Source organism: Dromiciops gliroides, chromosome 3 (assembly GCF_019393635.1).
Source record: "Dromiciops gliroides isolate mDroGli1 chromosome 3, mDroGli1.pri, whole genome shotgun sequence".
In the NCBI taxonomy this organism is placed as follows: domain Eukaryota; kingdom Metazoa; phylum Chordata; class Mammalia; order Microbiotheria; family Microbiotheriidae; genus Dromiciops; species Dromiciops gliroides.
This window is the reverse complement of record NC_057863.1, coordinates 348409528-348429446: the sequence shown is the minus strand read 5'-3', so window position 1 is coordinate 348429446 and position 19919 is coordinate 348409528. Positions and strand designations below refer to the sequence as shown.

General features: G+C 36.0%; 1 protein-coding gene across 1 annotated transcript in view; it reads left to right on the top strand.

Moving 5' to 3' along the window:
* Nucleotides 1-811: 811 nt before the first annotated feature.
* Nucleotides 812-19919, top strand: part of COPB2 (COPI coat complex subunit beta 2) — a 39076-nt gene continuing 19968 nt past the window's right edge. Inside the window, 8 exon segments of the mRNA XM_043991529.1 lie at nt 812-962; nt 3558-3695; nt 8969-8983; nt 8985-9056; nt 9343-9469; nt 10322-10470; nt 15244-15390; nt 16214-16313. Of these exon segments, the coding sequence (XP_043847464.1) occupies nt 960-962; nt 3558-3695; nt 8969-8983; nt 8985-9056; nt 9343-9469; nt 10322-10470; nt 15244-15390; nt 16214-16313 (751 nt within the window). The 5' untranslated portion in view covers nt 812-959.

The window sequence follows — 19919 nt, the reverse complement described above, 5'->3', positions numbered from 1 at the left end:
ACTTCACAGATATAGCAAGGGGAAAAAAAAAGTACATTTTCCCCAACACTTGGAGATAAAATTTCTTCCCCCTCCAAAAAAACCCAACAAACCTTATTACAATTGTTTCATATAGATGAGAAAACTAAGGCCGCTAAGTTAGAAGTCACAAAGTATGTGAAGCGGGATTCAACCTTCTTTATTCACAAGCACCACACCGCCCGCCTCCAAAGGCGAGGGGTGTGTGAGCTAGGGAAGGGCTATTTGAGGTCATTGATTTTTCTCATCGGTAAAAGGCAGGGGTGGGGAGGGCCCAGGTGATCTCTAAGATCCCCTCCATCTCTAAATCCTGTGGTGGCGAAAAAAAGTACCAGTCAGGACTTGAGACTTCCAGAGATACCAGGTCTTCCCCCCCACTACTACACCCCCACTAGCCCAGGCTGCCTCCGTTTTCTGAGACCGAGCGAAAGGTGCGTGGATGGGCCAGGAAGGTTTCCTTCCCAGTCTTATCTCACTCCTCCGCTCTCAAGGAGTAGGCTCGCCCTAACCTGGGGGCTCGCGGGGATAGTTAAGTTTGGGCGTTTCTACTCCCGTCCTCCATGTTCCTCGCAGCTCCGCCGGCAATCCAGCAGGTGACCCCGGTCTCCGGATCCCGGGCGGAGAGAAAGGACCTGTGGCCGGATGAGGTCCGCGACCCAGTTAGAGCCAAGGGCTCCCTCCGGGTTGCCAAGGCAACGGACGGAAGTGAGGTGGTGGTAGGTTGGTGGGAATGTGAACCCGGAGCCAGGGAGCGGTGAAAACTCTCGCGAGGTTAGTTCCGGTGTTCCCGTCCTGAGACCCCAGAACTCGCGAGAGCAGGCCTCCCGGAAGCTCCACGTCAGTCAGTTGGTCAGTATTCCGCCCGTGCCAGCGTCTACCCCGAGCCAGCGGGCCCCAGGACCCGGCATCGAGCGAGGGAGTTCGGCAACGCTGACAGAGCCATGGTGAGACCTTGGCCTTGCAGGATTGGAAATAAATTAATTAAAACGCGGGGCGGATCGGTGCTGGCCCGGCAGGAGTTGGCGTGGCCAGGGCAGCTCCGGGGACCTCCTCACGGCCTCCTGTGACGGTAGAGGGGGAGGGGGAGAGAAAAGCCCCGGGGTCCCAAGGAAGGGCCCCGGGGGTGCCCTGGGCGCCTGCCGCCGCCATCCCTACCTGGCTGTGTGCAGGAGTTACGGGCCCCAGGTGTTGTGGCATAACCGATCACCGAAGGAGGGATGGGGCGGGGAACGGACGGCGAGCAGTATAGGGCCGGGGGTTGGACTCCAAGTGGGGGGAACGGGGTGTCGGCTGCTTTCTCGAGCCTCAGTTTCCCCATCTGTGAAGTGGGAATGATAACACCTCTAGTCTTGAAAAGAAAGTAATATGGGCAACGTGTTTTGCAAACCTCTGAAGCCCGGTATAACTGTCATCTCCTACTGCTCTTACTAGAGATGACACGCAGAGAAAGAAAAACAAGAGGGACTATTCTGACTTAAGGACATTATATCATAATGCCTCTTTCTAAAGGGAATGCTGGTTTTGGGGGCGGGCCATTTCCCAGGAGAAGATGAAAGTGACAGTCATAGCTATTAACAGCATGAAAGTTGTACCTTCAAAGTACTCACTGAGATACTTTTCAAGTTAACCTTCCAACTCTAAATCTATGGTCACTTTGATACAAAGCTGGATAGTAGCTCAGAATATACCTCGATCCTATTATACACCACTTAGTTGGTGTAAAATTAAGTAAAGGATATAAAATATTTTGATGTATTTAAAGGACAAATTAAGTCTAATAAAATTATGTCTCAACCCTTTTAACTAGAAATTTATAAATTTAGAAATGTTGGAGTGTACATTACTAAAGTATTTTAGATCTATGAAAAATTTGGCATATAAAAACTGTTATTCACTCCTTATATTTTTAAAAACAAAAGTTGCTATTTTAATATCACTCGAGTGTTGTTTCTCGTTCTCAGAAATATCTTTACAAATATTTGGTGGCAAGTGTGTTATTACATTGAAAGTTTCCTCAAAAGGGCACATTTCTTGCTTCTTAAGAAAATGTAAGGAAAGCTTTATGCCAGGTTTAATTATTTTTTTTCTTCCCTTTTCATATCACAAAGTCATAGAATAATTTAGTCATGAAAAATCTTAGGAAAAATTTAGTATAACTCTTATCTTTCAGATGGGGAGATGTAGGTCAGAAAAGGTTAAATGATTTGTTCAAAGTTACACAGTCATTAGCAGCATCAGAGCTAGAATTGTAGTGTTGGAAGGGATAGTAGAAGTCATCTAGTCCTACATTCTACCCCAAACTCCTCATCATTCAACCTATGTCTAAGAATTTTTAGGGACAGAGCATTTAGTACTTCAGGAGACAGTCTACTTCAGTTTAAATAAATCTAATTGTTAGGAACTTCTTCATAATGTTGGGCTCATAGTCTTTATAATTTCATCCACTGGTCTTTGTTCTACTCTCTAAAATCATATAAAATAAATCTAACTCCTCTATTACATGATGGCTTTTAAAATATTTGAAACTAATTTCTGCTAAATCTTCCTCTGAACAGTTTTTTCAGTAATCCATCTACAGCATGGTTATAAGTGCTCCTACCATCCATTTCACACTCCTTTAGATATAGTTTAGCTTGTCGATTTCCCTTTTAAAATGTAGCACCTATACATAATAATGTTGTCTAACCAGTGCAGAGAGACTAGACTGTTAGCTCCTATTTGATTATGGAGATGGTTAAATGCTACTTTTGCCGTGCTTTCCCTGATCCTTTTTCTCCCATTGATAAATGTCTTTCCCTCAAGACCTCACGTAACGTGTTATTTTGTATAGTCCACTTTAATTGTGTTTTATTCACTTACTAGGCTATAAACCCCATGAGAAAATATTGGGGTTTTTGAATGAATGAGAAGTTACTGAAAGTCAGGTGTGACTAAGGCCCAAGATGGTGAAAGTTCCAAGATAAATGCATAGTCAGTAGCATCAGATTCCACAGAGGTTGAAAACTAAGAAAAGGCCATTGTCAATTCATAGGTCCTTGGTGACATTCCAAAGGGTAGTTTGGATTAAATGATGGGAACTGTAGCCAGAATACAGGGGAGTGAATATAGAGTTAATTAGTGGTAAGAAAGTAGAGGCAGAGGTAACACTTATATTGAGGAGTTTGGCAGTGAAGATTATTATTTTTTAAATAATGTATTATCTAAGATATGGTTGATGAAAATCTAGAAAAGAAAATTGTGCCAGAATAGCTTGATCAAAAATAGCAATGTCATTGGCCTTTTGGACAGGAATAATTTTGCTACAGGGGTAGATTAACAGAATGCTGTTGATATAGTCTTCCTAGGTTTCAGCAAAGTATTTGATTAAGTGTTTCATGTTGTCCTTTTGGGAAAGATAGATGTGAGCTGGCTACATGAGAGTAAATCAAAGTGGATTCAGAACTGAATATACTAGAATTTTTATATAAGATGGGAAGTTTCTTGAAAAAAGGTTTGCATTTTATTCACTGAATAACTTAATGTTTTAAATTCCTCCTTAGCCTCTTAGACTTGATATCAAGAGGAAGCTAACTGCTCGATCTGATCGAGTCAAGAGTGTGGATTTGCATCCTACAGAGCCATGGATGTTGGCTAGCCTTTACAATGGCAGTGTCTGTGTTTGGAATCATGAAACACAGGTAAGGATATTTTTTTAAAGCAATTAGTAAAAATAAAGTACTGTATTAGTGTGTACTCAGTGTAAAAGTGAAAGCTATATTAATAGATTCTCACGATAAATTCATCAAAGTTATCAAATATATATGATGTGTTATTTAAGAAAAATTTCTGACAATCTTAAAAATTAGTTTTACTGACTTGGACATTGTTATATAATATATTTGGGTCTTGTAACAGAATATATAGACTGGGAAGCAACTACAACCAATTCAATTCTTGATCATATACACATGATTATTAATATAGTAGATTATGTGCCTGGAATGTAGGTGACTATGCCATTGCTGTATCTAACATTAGCCTTTCTTGAGTGCCAGTGGCATATTTCTAACCGCCAGGATATTTCAAACTATATTTCCCTAAAGCATCTCAAATTCAATGTGTCCAGAACAGAATTCTTCACCATAGTCACCCTACTTCTGAACTGTTTCTGTGTTGGACACTACCATCTTTCTGGTGTGCCTAAGTTTGCAACCTAGGTGTATTCTTGACTCCTCACTTGCTTTTCTACCCCATACATCCAATCATTTGCCAAATATTGTCAGTTCTACCCACCAAAGCATCTCTTGCATCCATCGCCTCCTCCATACTTCCAAGGCCATTAACTTAGTTCAAGCTCTTATTGCCTCTCTTCTGTTAGGAAATAAGTAGTTTCCTAATCAGTTACCTCACTTCTAGTCTAGTCAGTTCAATGAACAGAGAACTGGATTTTTTTTTTTAATTTTTTTTATTTTTTAGTGAGGCAATTGGGGTTAAGTGACTTGCCTGGGGTCACACAGCTAGTAAGTGTTAAGTGTCTGAGGCTGGATTTGAACTCCGGTACTCCTGACTCCAGGGCCGGTGCTCTATCTACTGCGCCACCTAGCCGCCCCAGAGAACTGGATTTTGAGTCAGGAAGACCTCAGTTCAAATCCTATCTCACATATTTATTAGCTGTGTGACCTTGGTCAAATCATATAGCCCTTTGAGGCCTCAGTTGCCTCATCTGTAAAACAAGGGGGTTGGACTTGTTGACTTCTAAGTTTTGTTCTGACTGTTATGTTCATGTCTTTCCTTGACAGACCATCTTCCATACTGCTGCCAAAATGATTTTCCTAAAGCAGTGGTCTGACCATATCATTCTTCTGCTCATTTGATTCCAATGGCTTCCTATTGCCTCTGGGATCAAATATAATCTTCTATTTAATTATTGTTGAACTCATATATTTGCCCTACAATTAGGGATTTAATTATATCGAAATCTTATATTGTTTGCTTTTATCATATATGTTTTGTCTACTTTTGTAATTACGTTGAGGGCCAGGGTGTCCCTTCTATATCATTCAAAAACTCTTTTAGGCACTCAGTATGTCTTTGGTCTATATTGCTTGATTGACTTAATTTCTACTCTTGATTAACTTCCTACTCCACTATCCTTACCAGTAGACTTTTTTTTGCCATTTTCCTTATATCCCTTTTGATGCCTCACAAAGTTGCTGTTTTGATTTTTCTTCTGCTCTGATTTCTCATTCAGTGCAAATGTCATGATTGTAAAGGCTATTGAGGACTTTCTTATCTCTCCATACCCTTATATGATGATCATTTAGGGAGTGATCTTAGAAGAGACAGTGAGACTGAATATATTTGCTCTATAGTACCTGCCATACAGCTTAGTCAATCTTCTATTCTCTTCTGTGCAAAAATTCTTTTTCTGTGTCTTCTCAAAAATGGTGTTTGCATTTCCCATGAGCTTTCTGTTATTGCTTTCTGCTAAAATAAAATTTGAGAGAAAACAGTTTGATTTTTAGTATTTGTTGGGAAAGGGCTTCAAAGTAGAATTGAGGAAACACAATTTTCATTCCTACTCCTGTTCTTTGCAAAATTGTTTCCCAAATTTCTAGCTTGTTAGCTACATGTAGAATCCAGTATTAATTATTTTGAAAGGACTCCCAGATTGACACAACGAATCTAATCTTTCTTAATATGGAAGCTTAATAATAGGATACAATGGAAAATTACATAATGGTTCTTGTTATTTTGGCTTAGGAAAAGTAAACTTTTTTCTTTTTCTTTTTTTTTTTGGTAGGGATAGGTAGCGCTACCTAAAATAATACTTTGCTTTTTCTAAAGCAGTGACATCTGAAGGGGCCAGTATCCTACTTTCATATGTTATTTAAAATTTGTCTGAGTTTTATAACTGGTTTTTGGTAGAGTGCTCCAAGATGGTCATAGCAAGTTGTGAAGGGAAATTAGTTATTTTGTGAATTGTCATAGCTTAGCTATGGTAGCTCAGAAACTTGTGAATTTAACACTTATATGGGATCTTTCATATAATAGAGTTTGTCATATTCACATAAACCATTATTAGTGTGAGTCTTCTAGGCAGGAATGAAAAATAGGTTTGCTATTATCAAACTGGTATTATAGGGCAGTGGTGTCAAACTCAAATGGAACTGGACCCCTGCTGACTACTTACTTACTTAGAAAACCACAACTTAACATCATTTTTATTGTATTGTATTTTTGTTTATTTTGTTAAACATTTCCCAGTTACATTTTGTTTTGTTTTGTTTTCTTTTTTTTTTTTTGGGTGGGGCAGTTGGGGTTAAATGACTTGCCCAGGGTCACACAGCTAGTAAGTGTCAAGTGTCTGAGGTCAGATTTGAACTCAGGACCTCCTGAATCCAGGGCCAGTGCTCTATCCACTGCTCCACTTAGCTGCCCCTTCCCAGTTACATTTTAATCTGATTTGAGGATTTTTACAAGTGAGTTTGACATCTCTCTTATAGCAGACTCATTAAACCTAGTTATTCCTGTCCTGTTGCTTGAACAAAGACTTAGAGGAAATGTGTTTTGTTTAAAACAAATTATCTGTTAATGTGTTCCTCTATTACAGTGAATAATAGAGCACAACCAAAAAAAGAGTAATGCTTTCATTTTACAGCTACATCAGAGAATACTTTGGAAAGTTATCTATAAGCATCTTAACCTAGATAATTACTTTGTCCATATCTTCATAGTCTATGCGTTCCACTGATAAAAATAAAGATTATTCAGGAATAATCCATTTATGAAAAAATTTACTCAGAAACTTTGAAGAGGAAGAATTCTTAGGGATAAGGTTGCTTATTTTCCAGCTGTTTCTCCCCTTGTCCCCATTTCTACAAAATAGAAACTACATGTGTGTTTTTTTTAATTTGGTGTTATTTCAGTTGTGTCCAACTCTTTATGACCCCATTTGCAGTTTTCTTGGCAAAGATATTGGAGTGGTTTGCCATTTTCTTTTTCAGCTCATTTTACAGATGAAGAAATTGAGGCAAATAGGGTTAAGTGACTTGGCCAGGGTCATACAGCTTAGTAAGTGTCCAAGGCCAGATTTGAAAATCAGCTCTTCCTGACTCCAGCCCAGGTACTCTATCCACTGCACCACCTAGCTGCCCTGTTGCTTTAATACTCTGTAGGAAATGACAATGGAGAAACCATACCAGGACAGGTCATGCTAATATTAAATTAGTTGAAAGATTCATTATTATGCTGGGGAACTACTTCAGAGGACAGACCATTACTATTCTTAACATGTTCCTAATATAGGAATCTTGCAGAAAGAGTTGTGGGAATAAGGAATGGCAACCAGATCTTGGTTCTTTCTAGCCAAGATTAATTTGACTCTAAAGGCTTTACACAAATATCTGTGAAGAACTATTAGATATGTTTAAACCTTTAATTAGCATTTTTCTCCCTGCTTTTCTAGACTTTTTTTTTTGGCTATATATGACAATCATGTTAAACATATTGCCACATTAGTCATGTTGTGAAAAGAAGAATCAGAACAAAAAGGAAGAACCATAATAAAGAAAAAAACAAACAAAAAAACAAGAACAAAAGTGAAAATTGTATGCTTTGGTCTACAGTCAGACTCCATGGTTCTTTTTCTAGATGTGGAGAGCATTTTCCATCATAAGTCTTTTGAAATTGCCTAGACATTTTGTTAAAGGGAGGCAAGAGGTACTCCTATGAAAAGAAATTTTATATAGTTTTAAGCAAATTGTCTTTGTTAGCAAATTTAAAGACTGTTTGCTCTACAAAATGCTAACTCATTTTAATTAGTTAAACTAATATTTAAACATTTAAAATAGCTAAAATTTTAGTTAAATGTCATCTAGTACAACGAACATATCTGGAGTATTGTCTGGGGTATTTACTATTTTTTGGTTTGGTGGTTTTAATTATTAAATATTGCAAGATAGCAAATGGCATCAGATTTAATGCTTTCTTTAATTTATTGCTAAATAAAGGGCAAAATTTCATCACTGTAATTATCTTCTTTTGTGTATTATTAGCAGGTATTGAAGAATAAAGAACATTTTTTCCCCTTTAATATGATACTGCAGTTAACTTCTATGACTCTTCATTTTTGGTTACTAGCCATCCATTGTTAAAAAAATTAAATTTACATATTGTTGTTAAAAAGGAATAGTAAGGGGCAGCTAGGTGGCGCAGTGGATAAAGCACTGGCCCTGGATTCAGGGGGACCTGAGTTCAAATCCAGCCTCAGACATTTGACACTTACTAGCTGTGTGACCCTGGGCAAGTCACTTAACCCTCATCCCGGCCCCCCCTCCCCCCACCCATAATAAAAAATAAAAAGGAATAATGAAATTATATGTAGTTCTAAATCAGAGGTGCCAAACTGGAAGGAGGGAGGGTAGCTGGAAGGGAATAAAGAAAAAAGGCAAATTCCTGTGAGGCCCAATCAGATTAGAATATTATTAGGAGGGACAGCTAGGTGGTGCAGTGGATAAAGCACCAGCCCTGGATTCAGGAGGACCTGAATTCAGATCCGGCCTCAGACACTTGGCACTTACTAGCTGTGTGACCTTGGGCAAGTCATTTAACCCAAATTGCCCTGCCTCCCCCAATATATATATATATATAAAATTAGGAAACGTTTAATAGAATAAAATACAGTTCAACATAGATAATGTTCATTTGTGGATTTTTAAAGTCACAATACTGCCTGGAAGGGTCATTTCTATTTGAATTTAATACCACTGATCTAAATCACATCAGACATAATATGCTTGACAAGACATGGGAAGAAAAGATAATTGATAGAATGCCTTTTAATGTAAGTATCCTACATATTTTGTACTGTTATCATTTTTGGTCTATTGTAATATGGAATTGACAGTTCACTAGCAGAAGGTATCTTCATTTTCTTGTAACTTCAGCATATTTATTTTTAAATTTTAAGACCCTGGTAAAGACATTATGAAGTATGTGATCTTCCTGTTCGGGCAGCGAAATTTGTTGCAAGGAAGAATTGGGTAGTAACAGGAGCGGTAAGTAGTCCAAGTCTTTGAGAGTTACTTTACTTTCCTATTGTCATTTTCTGAATTGGTTGACAATATGGAGATAATTTCCAGAACTTTCTTTTCCTGTCTTCCTTATCTTCTTATCTTTTTCCTATCTAGTATACTTTATTATATAATATTTATGTTTGTTAATTAGTGAAATTTTTTGAAGCCTCAGCTTTATTACTTGTGCCTATAATAGGCTTTTTGTTCAATTTACTTTATAAATGTGATATCATACATACTTGAAAATTTTTGTTACTCTTATCTCTAGGATGACATGCAAATTAGAGTCTTCAATTATAACACTTTGGAGAGAGTTCATATGTTTGAAGCACACTCAGACTATATTCGATGTATTGCTGTCCATCCAACTCAGCCTTTCATTCTAACCAGCAGTGGTAAGACATTATATAGTGTCTCATTTTATCATCTAAAACTCTTTAGGTTATTCATTTTCCATTCACTGAGAACCCCTGTTCTTTTACTGCCGTTCCAATTGAAATTTCTAACATCTACTAGCATATGGAGTGTTTAAATCTGCTGACTGCTTTTGTGTTTTTAATGAAATATCAACTGTGCTTAGGATTTGAAAAGTAATAACTGAGATAGGAAGACCCGAAGGTCTGGTTGCTCAAACATCTGCCAAATAGAAAGCTCATTTACATGCTGATGAGTGAAGTCTTGGCAGATTTCCACTTCCCAGTCCATTTTACTTTTATAGTTAGACTACTATCTTTGCTTATTAACATTATGCACAAAGCAGTGAGCTTTTAGAGGCCAACTGTAAAATGAATGTCATTAAATTGGTTATGGACATTTAAACCATTTAAAAATTAAAATCGAGATGTGAGCATTAAGGTTAGTTCTTCCATACTTTTGATATCAATATCTTCATCATAATAGCCATTTCAGATTCCTGCAGAGCGAATGCTATCCTCTGTCTAGTCAATTATACTGAGTTTTAGCCTCCAGTCATATTTATTTCTCTTAGTTATTATTGCTTCTTTCAAACCCAATGGGTATTTCTTTGAATTTTCTCAGAAAATTCTTATACTTGCTTAGATTATTGCATAAATTTACAGATATACTTTAAAGGAATTAATGTTTAGTCACTTGTTTTATTTTTGTTCTTTTGAAAAGTATAGTTTGCATTTTTCTCTCATTTTAGAATCATTTAGTAGTAAGCTTTTTAAAGACTTTTGGGAGGACAACTATAATATAACTTGAATTTTTCTTTGTTTTTTGCCTAGATGACATGCTCATTAAACTGTGGGATTGGGATAAAAAATGGTCTTGCTCACAGGTGTTTGAAGGACATACTCACTATGTTATGCAAATTGTCATAAACCCTAAGGACAATAATCAGTTTGCCAGTGCCTCTTTGGATAGAACTATTAAGGTATGGTAGACATATTTATGTTGATTGTGGTTATTAGTGAGTTTTAGATGCTTCACCATCTCCACAGAGGTTAATTAGCATTTCAGAAGTTCTTCTCAAAAGCTCATTTTGAAGTCAAATATATGCTCTTATTTTGAATTACAAGTATAATTTCTGTTTTATAAAATGACTCATAGCACCTAATATAGGATCATAACACAGTGAATATGTTCTGGGGTATTAATTTTTAGCTGTTAGCAAACTTTATTATAAAATAATTTTATTTTTTCCCAATTACATGTTTAAAACAATTTTTTAAAACATTATTAAAAAAGTTTTGAGTTCTAAATTCTCTCCCTTCTTCCTCACTTCCTGAGGTGGTAAGCAGTCACATATATGTTATACATGTGCAGTCATGGAAAACATGTTAGCAAACTTTAAAAAATGTCAAGATCTTTCCTAGATTACTGGTTCCCTGTCTTGTCTACTTTTTAGCATCTTCATTGTTGTTCTCTGCTGTATATACTTGTCTTTATTTTTTAAAATCCAGATACCCTTTTTTCTTAAATATTTTTCTTTTTTGTAACATTCATAAATTAAAACTCATGTTTCCAACCTTGGTTGTTGCTTGCCTCTAATATTTCAACTAACTTAGTTATTGTCTTGATCACTTTTTAATCCCTTCTTCAGCTCATGCAGAATGCTTTGATTAGGATCCATCTCAGGGTTTTATCCTCTCCGTTTGAGCTCTCTAAATAGTGGAAAGAACATTGGACTGGGAGCATTTAAACATATGATCAAGTCCAGTCTCAGTTATTTAATAGCCATGTAACCTTGGCCAAGGCACTTAACTTTACTGAATCTGAATTTTCTTATCCATAAGGGGAGAGGATTGGATTACATGACTTTAAGTTCCTTTTCAGCTGTGACATTCTGATTCTCACCCTTTCCCCCTTCTTTTTTTTTTTTTTTTTTTTTGTCTGTGGCATAGAATTGAAATATTCAAACCTCATTTCTGGACTTTATCTTTCTGTCCAACCAGATAGTATATACACTGAGGCCACAAATTTTAAGTTGTGGATATATTTTTGTATTGTCTATGGGCCCTCTGCCTGTTGAATGAATGATTTATTTTTATCTCTCTCTTTTGGTATAGCTTGATTGAATGCTTCCTATTCTCTTTGTTAATATTTGTGTCCTCAGTCCCCTTTGAAGTCATCAAGAAGTAGCTTTTTTCTTTAAATGGAGCCAGCTAAATTCATTTCCATAAGCTTTGTAATGTATCTTTTTCAAGGATTGTTAGCTCTTGTTAGCTGTGGCCCTAGAGAATGCTGAATAACTTAGATACCTTACTTTGATATAAGCATCTTCTACAACTTCATATGCCAGTATAATGTTCAAGCCCAGTGAGGGAACAAATTATTGTGTGCTCCAAGCCCAACTTAATTTCATTGTTCTTGTAGGAAGCAATCTAACATTAAATATCACCTCCCTATTCACCCAAATGTGTGCCTATATCCTGTTCTTTTAAAAAAAAATTTATTCTGAACTTAAGAAATAAAACAAGCATTTCCATAACAAAATAGAATAGAAAAAAAGATGATTGTACATGAAACTGCAAATCTGTTAAGTACAATTTGTTATTCCTTTAAATATATAATAAAGTTATGTAACTTCCTTTTTTGTTCCTCCCCCTCTCCCACAGATTGCCATTAAACACAAATATGTATATCAAACATATATGTAAAAGCATTCTAAACATACTTCTGTTTATAAATTCTTTCTCTGGATGAAGAGAGTGTCTTCCTTCATATTGCCTTTATAGTTCATCTTGGCATTTCTAATAATCAAAATTATTTAGTAGCTCAAAGTTGTTCTTTTAACAATATTGCTATTACTGTATGCAACATTCTCTTGGTTCTGCTCATTTCACTCTTCATTATTTTGTGCAAGTCTACCCATGGTTTTTTTTAAGATCATCGAGCTTGTTTTTCTTCTAATAGTTGTATTCCATCACAATCATATACCCCAGCTTTTTCAGCCATTATCAAATTGATGGGCATTCCTGCAATTTCCAGTTCTTTGCCACCACAAAAAGACGTGCTATAAATATTTTAGAACCTATAAGTTCTTTTCCTTTTCCCCTAATCATCTTTGGTAACAGACCTAGTAGTGGCATTGCTGGATGAAAAGGGATAGGCAGTTTAATAATTCTTTGGGCTCTCCAAAATGGTTGGATCAATTTGCAGTTTGACTAATAGTGAATTAGTGTTCCACTTTTTCCATATCCCCTCTAACATCTGCCGCTTTCCCTTTCAATCATTTTAGACAATCTGATAGGTGTAAAGTGATATCTCAAAGTTATTTTACTTTGCATTTCTATAATCAATAATGATTTAGAGCATTTTTTCATATGACCATAGGTTGTTTTGATTTCTTCATTGGAAAACTGCCTGTTTGTATCCTTTGACCATTTATCAATTGGGAAATGACTTGTATTCTTATAGATTTGACAGAGTTCTTTATATATTTGCGATATGAGACCTATATCTGACAAACTGTCTATATACAATTTTCCCCCCAATTTTCTGCTTGCTTTCTGATCTTGGCTACATTTGTTTTATTTGTACAAAACCTTTTAAATTTAATGTAATCAAAATTGATCCATTTTATACCTCACACTGCTCTGTGTCTTTTATTTATTCATAAATTGTTCACCTATCTACAAGTTTGATGGGTAGTATGTTCCATTTTCTTCAGATTTCCTTGTAATATTTGCCTTTATATCTAGGTCATGTATCCTTTTAGACCTTATCTTGGTAAATGGTATAAGATATTGGTCTGTGTCCAATTTCTGCCATATTGCTTTCCAGCTTCCCCAGCGATTTTTACCAAATGGTGAATTCTTATCCCCCAAACTTAAGTTTTTACACTTGTCAAACACAAGGTGACTATTGTCATTTACTGCTGTAAATTCTTTGTTTGCTCTATTCCCCTGGTCTGTCTTTCTATTCCTTAGCCAGTTCCAGATAGTTTTGATAATTAAAGCCTTATAATATAGTTTAAGATCTGGTATGGCTGAACCTCCTTTTACATTTTTTTCCCCAATTAGTTCCTTTGATATTCTTGACCTTTTGTTCTTCCAAGTGAATTTTGTTATCATCATTTCTAAATCAGTAAAACAATTTTTTTTGGTAATTTAATTGGCGTTGAATATACAAATTAGTTTACATAAAAATTGTCATTTTTATTTGTTTTGGTTTGGTTTTGGGGGTTTGGGGGGGGGCAGGGCAATGAGGATTAAGTGATTTGCCCAGGATCACACAGCTAATAAGTGTGAGTGTCCTGAGGCCAGATTTGAACTCAGATTTTTCCTGAATCCAGGGCCAATGCTTTATCCCCTGGCACCACCTAGCTGCCCCCCAAATTGTCATTTTTATTATATTGGCCCTGCCTATCCATGAACAAGTAATATTTCTCTAATTATTTAAATCTGATTTTATCTGTATAATAGTTTTTTATAATTTTGTTTACTAGTTCCTGGGGACATTTTGGCAGATATACTCCAAGGGTATTTTATACTGTCTAGAATCATTTTTAAATGTGGTATCTCTTACTATCTCTTGTAGGGGTTTGTTTGTGATATATAGGAATGCTGATGACTTATGTAATTTATTTTATGTCCTCCTACTTTGCTAAAATTATTGTTTTTTAAAAACTTTTTAGCTGAGTCTTTTGGATTTTCAAGTGTATTATCATATTGTCTGCAAAAAGAGATAGTTTTATTACCTCATTCCTAATCTGATTCTTTTATTTCTTTTTCCTTTCTTAATTGCTATTGCTAGGATTTCCAATACAATATTGAATATTGGTGACAGTGGGCATCCTTGTTTCTTGTTCATCCCTGTTCAGGTATCACCTGATCTAATCGGGAAGGCTTCTAGCTTATCCCCATTACAAATAATGCTTGATCATTCTAGGTAAATGCTTTTTATCGATTTAGGAAAAAATCCATTTATACCTATACTTTCAAAGTGTTTTTAAACGAAATGAATACTATACTTTTTTCTTTTTTTTTTTTTTTAGTAAGGCATTGGGGTTAAATGACTTGCCCAGGGTCACACCAGCTAGTAAGTGTTAAGTGTCTGAAGCTGGATTTGAACTCAGGTACTCCTGACTCCAGGGCCGCTGCTCTATCCACTGCGCCACCTAGCTGCCCCGAGTACTATACTTTTAAAGGTTTTTTCAGCATCTATTGATATAATCATAAAATTTTTGTTACTTTTAGTATCATTTATATAATCTTAGGAGGCTAACTGCCATATCTCTTTATTTTTGCCTCTCTACTTTCATTTTGAGGTGATTTTCTGTCTGGAGGAAATTTGGAGAGCCTGGAATTTTCTGACCAACCCCACCATTTTCCCAGAATTCTTCCTCCTGTACATATCTTTATGATACATTTTAAATTTCCTTTGGATAGTTCTAAGATTAAGCTTCCCTGCAGACATTATTGCCTTTCTCTGGTGTGCTTCCCTCTGTGCTCCCTGGGACAGAGGTCCTAATTCTGGCCCAACACTGTACTCTTACTAATTCTGCCCCCCAGTCCCCTTCTCCCCTCAGTTACCCCCCTCAACCCCACCCCACCCCCAAAAAAATCACCAAAGAGGATTCAGGAAAAATTAGGACACTTTTTTTTAAAAATTAAGATATTCCTTAGTTTGGTCTATATATCATTTTGGTGTAGTAATACTAGATTCTGAAAGTAAAAGCAAGTATTACTTCTTTTTCTTGAAGGTATGGCAGCTTGGTTCTTCTTCACCTAACTTTACTTTGGAGGGACATGAGAAGGGAGTGAACTGCATTGATTACTATAGTGGTGGTGACAAACCATACCTCATTTCAGGAGCAGATGACCGCCTTGTTAAAATATGGGACTACCAGGTATAATTTTTTCTTTATTTAAAGTGCTTCAAATTTAATTAGTTTTTTTTCATTTTTACTAAAATAGGAGCTGAAACTTTGGCTTGTTCAATTTCTTATTTAGCATAACTTGGGGTTTGGGTTTAAACTACTCTTAGAAAAATCAAGTCAAAGAATAAGACAAAAAACAAAGTATTTTTAAATGTAAGAGGTAAATGTATTTTTATATTAGCACTTTAATATGAGTGAATGTTTTTCAGCCTTCAGTGACCTCAAGGGCAAACTTGCTCTTGAAGAACAAGAATCAAGAAAACAGAAGAATGGTTTTGTTGTGTGGGCAGAGTTAGTATACTTTTCTTAATGCATGTCACTTCACTAGTCAGTTGTGAAGTTTATTTCATTTTCTCTTTCTGCTTCTGTGATTTCCTTAATCACACATCCATTTTTCAGCTGTCACATTGACAGATATTCAGAAGTGATTAATATGATGTGGCCTTAGATTACTGGTTTTAGGTTGTGAGCATATTTAATATTCAGACTTTTATGTAAACTTAATTACATAATTCCATGAGCCTACATATTAAAAAATAATTATGCTATTTTTAGGATAGACCACTAAAGGTATGTACGTTTACAAAGGAAAGTTTATTATCGTAGGAATCTAGACCAGTGATAATTCAGATGGAAACAAGGATCTTCCTTTTTTTGTTTCCTTTGCTTCTTTAAATAGGATATTATTCCTTTTTGCTTTCAGGCATGGTATAAATTAGATTTTGTTTTTAGAGCTTTCATATCACATATTTCTATGGGCAGATCAGCTGTTTTTGTTTCCATAATATTACAGAATAAAACATGTGTGCAAACACTAGAAGGGCATGCTCAAAATGTGTCTTGCGCCAGTTTTCATCCTGAGAGTTGCATCATCATCACAGGTTCGGAAGATGGTAAGTTTAAAATACATATTTTTCCTATTTTTTTATTATTAAACTGGATGTATAAGAGGAAATGTTCCTGCATTGTGGTTGGTGTCTTGGCATTTCATGTTAAGGACTAAAATTCTAGCTAGTCTGTCTAAAATATCTAATGAGTGGTCGCCAATAAATTATAAGCTTTAGCAAGAGTTAGGCTTTTAAGCATTTATTAAGGAGAATAAGAATTTGGTAAAGAGAGAGAAAGGCCCTACATTCATCTATCTGTTAAAGGGAGAGCAGGTTTCTAGCATCCCTTCTCCACCAGAGGTCCCCAGGAAAGAGCACGAGACTGAGCCGCCAGTCTCTTCCTTCTTCCTCCCACTAGCCAGCGTCACTTCCTGATGCCAAAGAAAAAGACACCTGGTCTTGCCCTCAAAGACCTCGCTTCATGGGCGGAACTCCTTCTACAGTAAGTCTCCAGCAGGTGGCGTCATTCCAATCGTTACAGTTATTACTGCCTTCAGTATTTTGTGCATTGTAAGCACTTAATGTGCTTCTAAAATTTAAATCACATTGAATTACACACTTCTTAATAGATTATGGTTAAATTATAGTTTTGATGCATTGGATTCAGCTGTAGGTAGAAGCAGGAGGCTGGCACTGATAAGGACTAAACTCATCCATTCATTATTTATTAATATTTATGAAATTTATATTTATTAAATGTCTCTGGTATACCTAGGCACTATGGGTAACACAAAGAATAAAAAAAAATTTCTATTCACCTGTAGCCTGCTTTCTAATATTTCCATAAATTCTGTTATTTCATCAAATGCAGGTCTTCCATTGTTGCAAACTGCAATCTATCTACTTACTCATATTGTATGACTCTTGTCCATGTCTTTTCATAAGTCTACTCATGAGTCCATTCAACATTATGGGAGATATACTCTAATTCTTTTGACATTCCATGTATAGCATTGAACACATGGTTTGCTTATCAGTTCTCTCTCATTGTTGCTCCCTGTCTAGCTAATTTTTCCCCCATTTATATATTTATCAGAATATATCCAAATACACTATGATGGGGAAATAAAACAGGCATAAGTATAATGCAAGATATAATCTGAAAAAAAAACCAGTAAGGGAGGTATAAATATCAGAGAAGAGAAAGATTGCTTCTGAAATTGAGGATAGCAGATTCATTGAATAGAAAGCATTTGAGTTGGGCCTTGAAGAATGAGTAGGAATTACATTTTTTTAGGAGGAAAGGAAAAATATGAGCAATACCATTGAGTTGGGGAACTGCAGGGCATTTTGAGCAACAGAAAGTACAGTTAGACTGAGCGTAGGTCACATGGAAGGTTAGGAAAGAGACAGTTTGGAAAGATAGGTTGGAATCAGATCATAATGGATCTTGAATGCCAGGCAAAGGAATGTAGACTTTATTTATATGGGTAGCAGTTGAGGAACCATTGTGGTTTTCATTAAGGTTGTATGTGATAATTTCAGAACTGTACTTTAGGAAGATGAATTTGACATTAGTCTAAGGTGAGTTAGAGGGAAGAGGGATGGGTGCAGGGAAACCCAGTTGGATTTTTGCATTAGTTTAGCTAGAAGTAATGAGAACTTGAACTGAGGTAGAACCTTGGATATTGGAGAATAGGACAGATGCAAGAGAAAATCGTGAAAATGGAACTTAGTCAATTATTGAATGTGTGGGATGAGAGAGGTAGCAAGGAGAATAATAGAATCACATCTTGGAGTTAAAAGGGATTTTAGAGGTCAAATCTTCAAACAATGATATAGCCAATCTCTTTATGAAGACCTTTAGTGATGGGAACTGACTAACTTGCTAAGTCAGATCATTTTATTTTAAGACAGCTCTCCTTAGAGCATTTTTCTGTATATTGAACTAAAAATTTGCCTTCTTTCCTTTATAATCATTGTAACGATTGATGACGCCACCTGCTGGAGACTTACTGTAGAAGAGTTCTGCCCATGAAGGGATGGTCTTTGAGGGCAAGAACCAGGAGTCTTTTCTTTGGCATGAGGAAGTGACGCGGGCTAGTGGGAGGAGGAAGGAAGAGACTGGCGCTCGCTCTGGGGCTCTTTCCTTTGGATTCTGGTGGAGAGCGGAGCTAGAAAATGTGCTCTCCCTTTAATAGGACAGAAATCTAGGCCTTTCTCTCTCTCTTTACCAAATTCTTATTCTCCTTAATAAATGCCTTAAAAGTCTAACCTCTTGCTAAAGCTTATAAATTTAATGGCGACCACTCATTAGATATTTTAGACAGTTTAGCTAGAATTTTAGCCCTTAACATCATTGATCCTGGTTCTGCTGTCTAGGATAAAACAAATTGTCTAATTCTTCTTCTGTATGGCAACTCTTTAAATATTGAGGACAGTTATGTTCTGTCCACTCCTATTTCCTTCAGTTTTTCCAGTCTAAACATTCCCTGTTCTTTGAGCATGTTGTCATATGGTATGATTTGCAGCCTACTTGATAACCTGTGTCCTGCAAGGTGCCCTTCTTCTTGTCCAAGTCTTCTTAAAATTCAGTGCCCAGAACTGCATATAACTCCAGATGTGGTTTAAACTAAGACAATGTGGCGTAATGAATCTTCTGTTTGTTTTAGACAGTGGACTTTTAATATACCAAAAGTAAATAGAACTAGGACAGTTTGTTTTTAAAAGACCTCTAAGAAAATTGTATGCTTTTTGTTTTATATAGAAACTTGTTCCTTACATGTATAAGTATTATGACTAGTTTCTATCTCTTCTTTGAATATCAGTTTCCATTCCTTTTGACTTAAACTTAGTGGGCAGATACTTTTCATTAATTTAATAAATATATAATTATTAATATTAGTTGATTGTTTTAATTATAACATTATAGAATTATATTTTATGTATTTATATTGTATTAATATGTCAATATTAATAATGATATTCTTTAGCTTCTGATATGTTTGTAATATAGGCTTGCCTAGACTTCAAGAAATATCAAACATAAATGCTTTTGGCTTCAAATTCAAAGTAGAGAAGGTAATGTAAGGATTACATAATATGGTCAGAGAAACTTTCGGCTTTGCCACAATTACTTGGATAATTTCAGTTTTGAATATGTTGAATTTGATGTGTTAATGAGACAGCTAGGTAAAGGTTATCAGTGACACTTAGAAATGTTGGCTTGGCACTCAGGAGAGAAATTAAGACTGGAGATATTTGGAGTCATTATATTATTTTGGAGTCATCTACTTAATGGTAGTAGTAGTTGAAGATAAAAGGGTAAATGAGATTATCAGGTGAAAACATATGGAGAGAAGAGAGCCAAGAATAAACCTTTGAGAATTCAGCATTTAATAGAATGTGAGGAATAAACAAATCCAACAGGGAAGACAGAAGGAGTGGTCAGAGATGTTGAAGGAGAACTATGAGATTACAGAGGTCAAGGAAAGAGAATTTCCAGGAAAAAAAGAATGCCAGCAGTGTCAAAAGCAGCCAAGGGAGATCAAGAGATGAAGACTGAGTATTGAGCTGCTCTTGGAACCTTTCTCACACTGATAGTTACATTGATTTCTCAGTTAATCTTTTTCTAGGTTGCTAATTTTATGTAAAAATTTCTTGTACTATTTT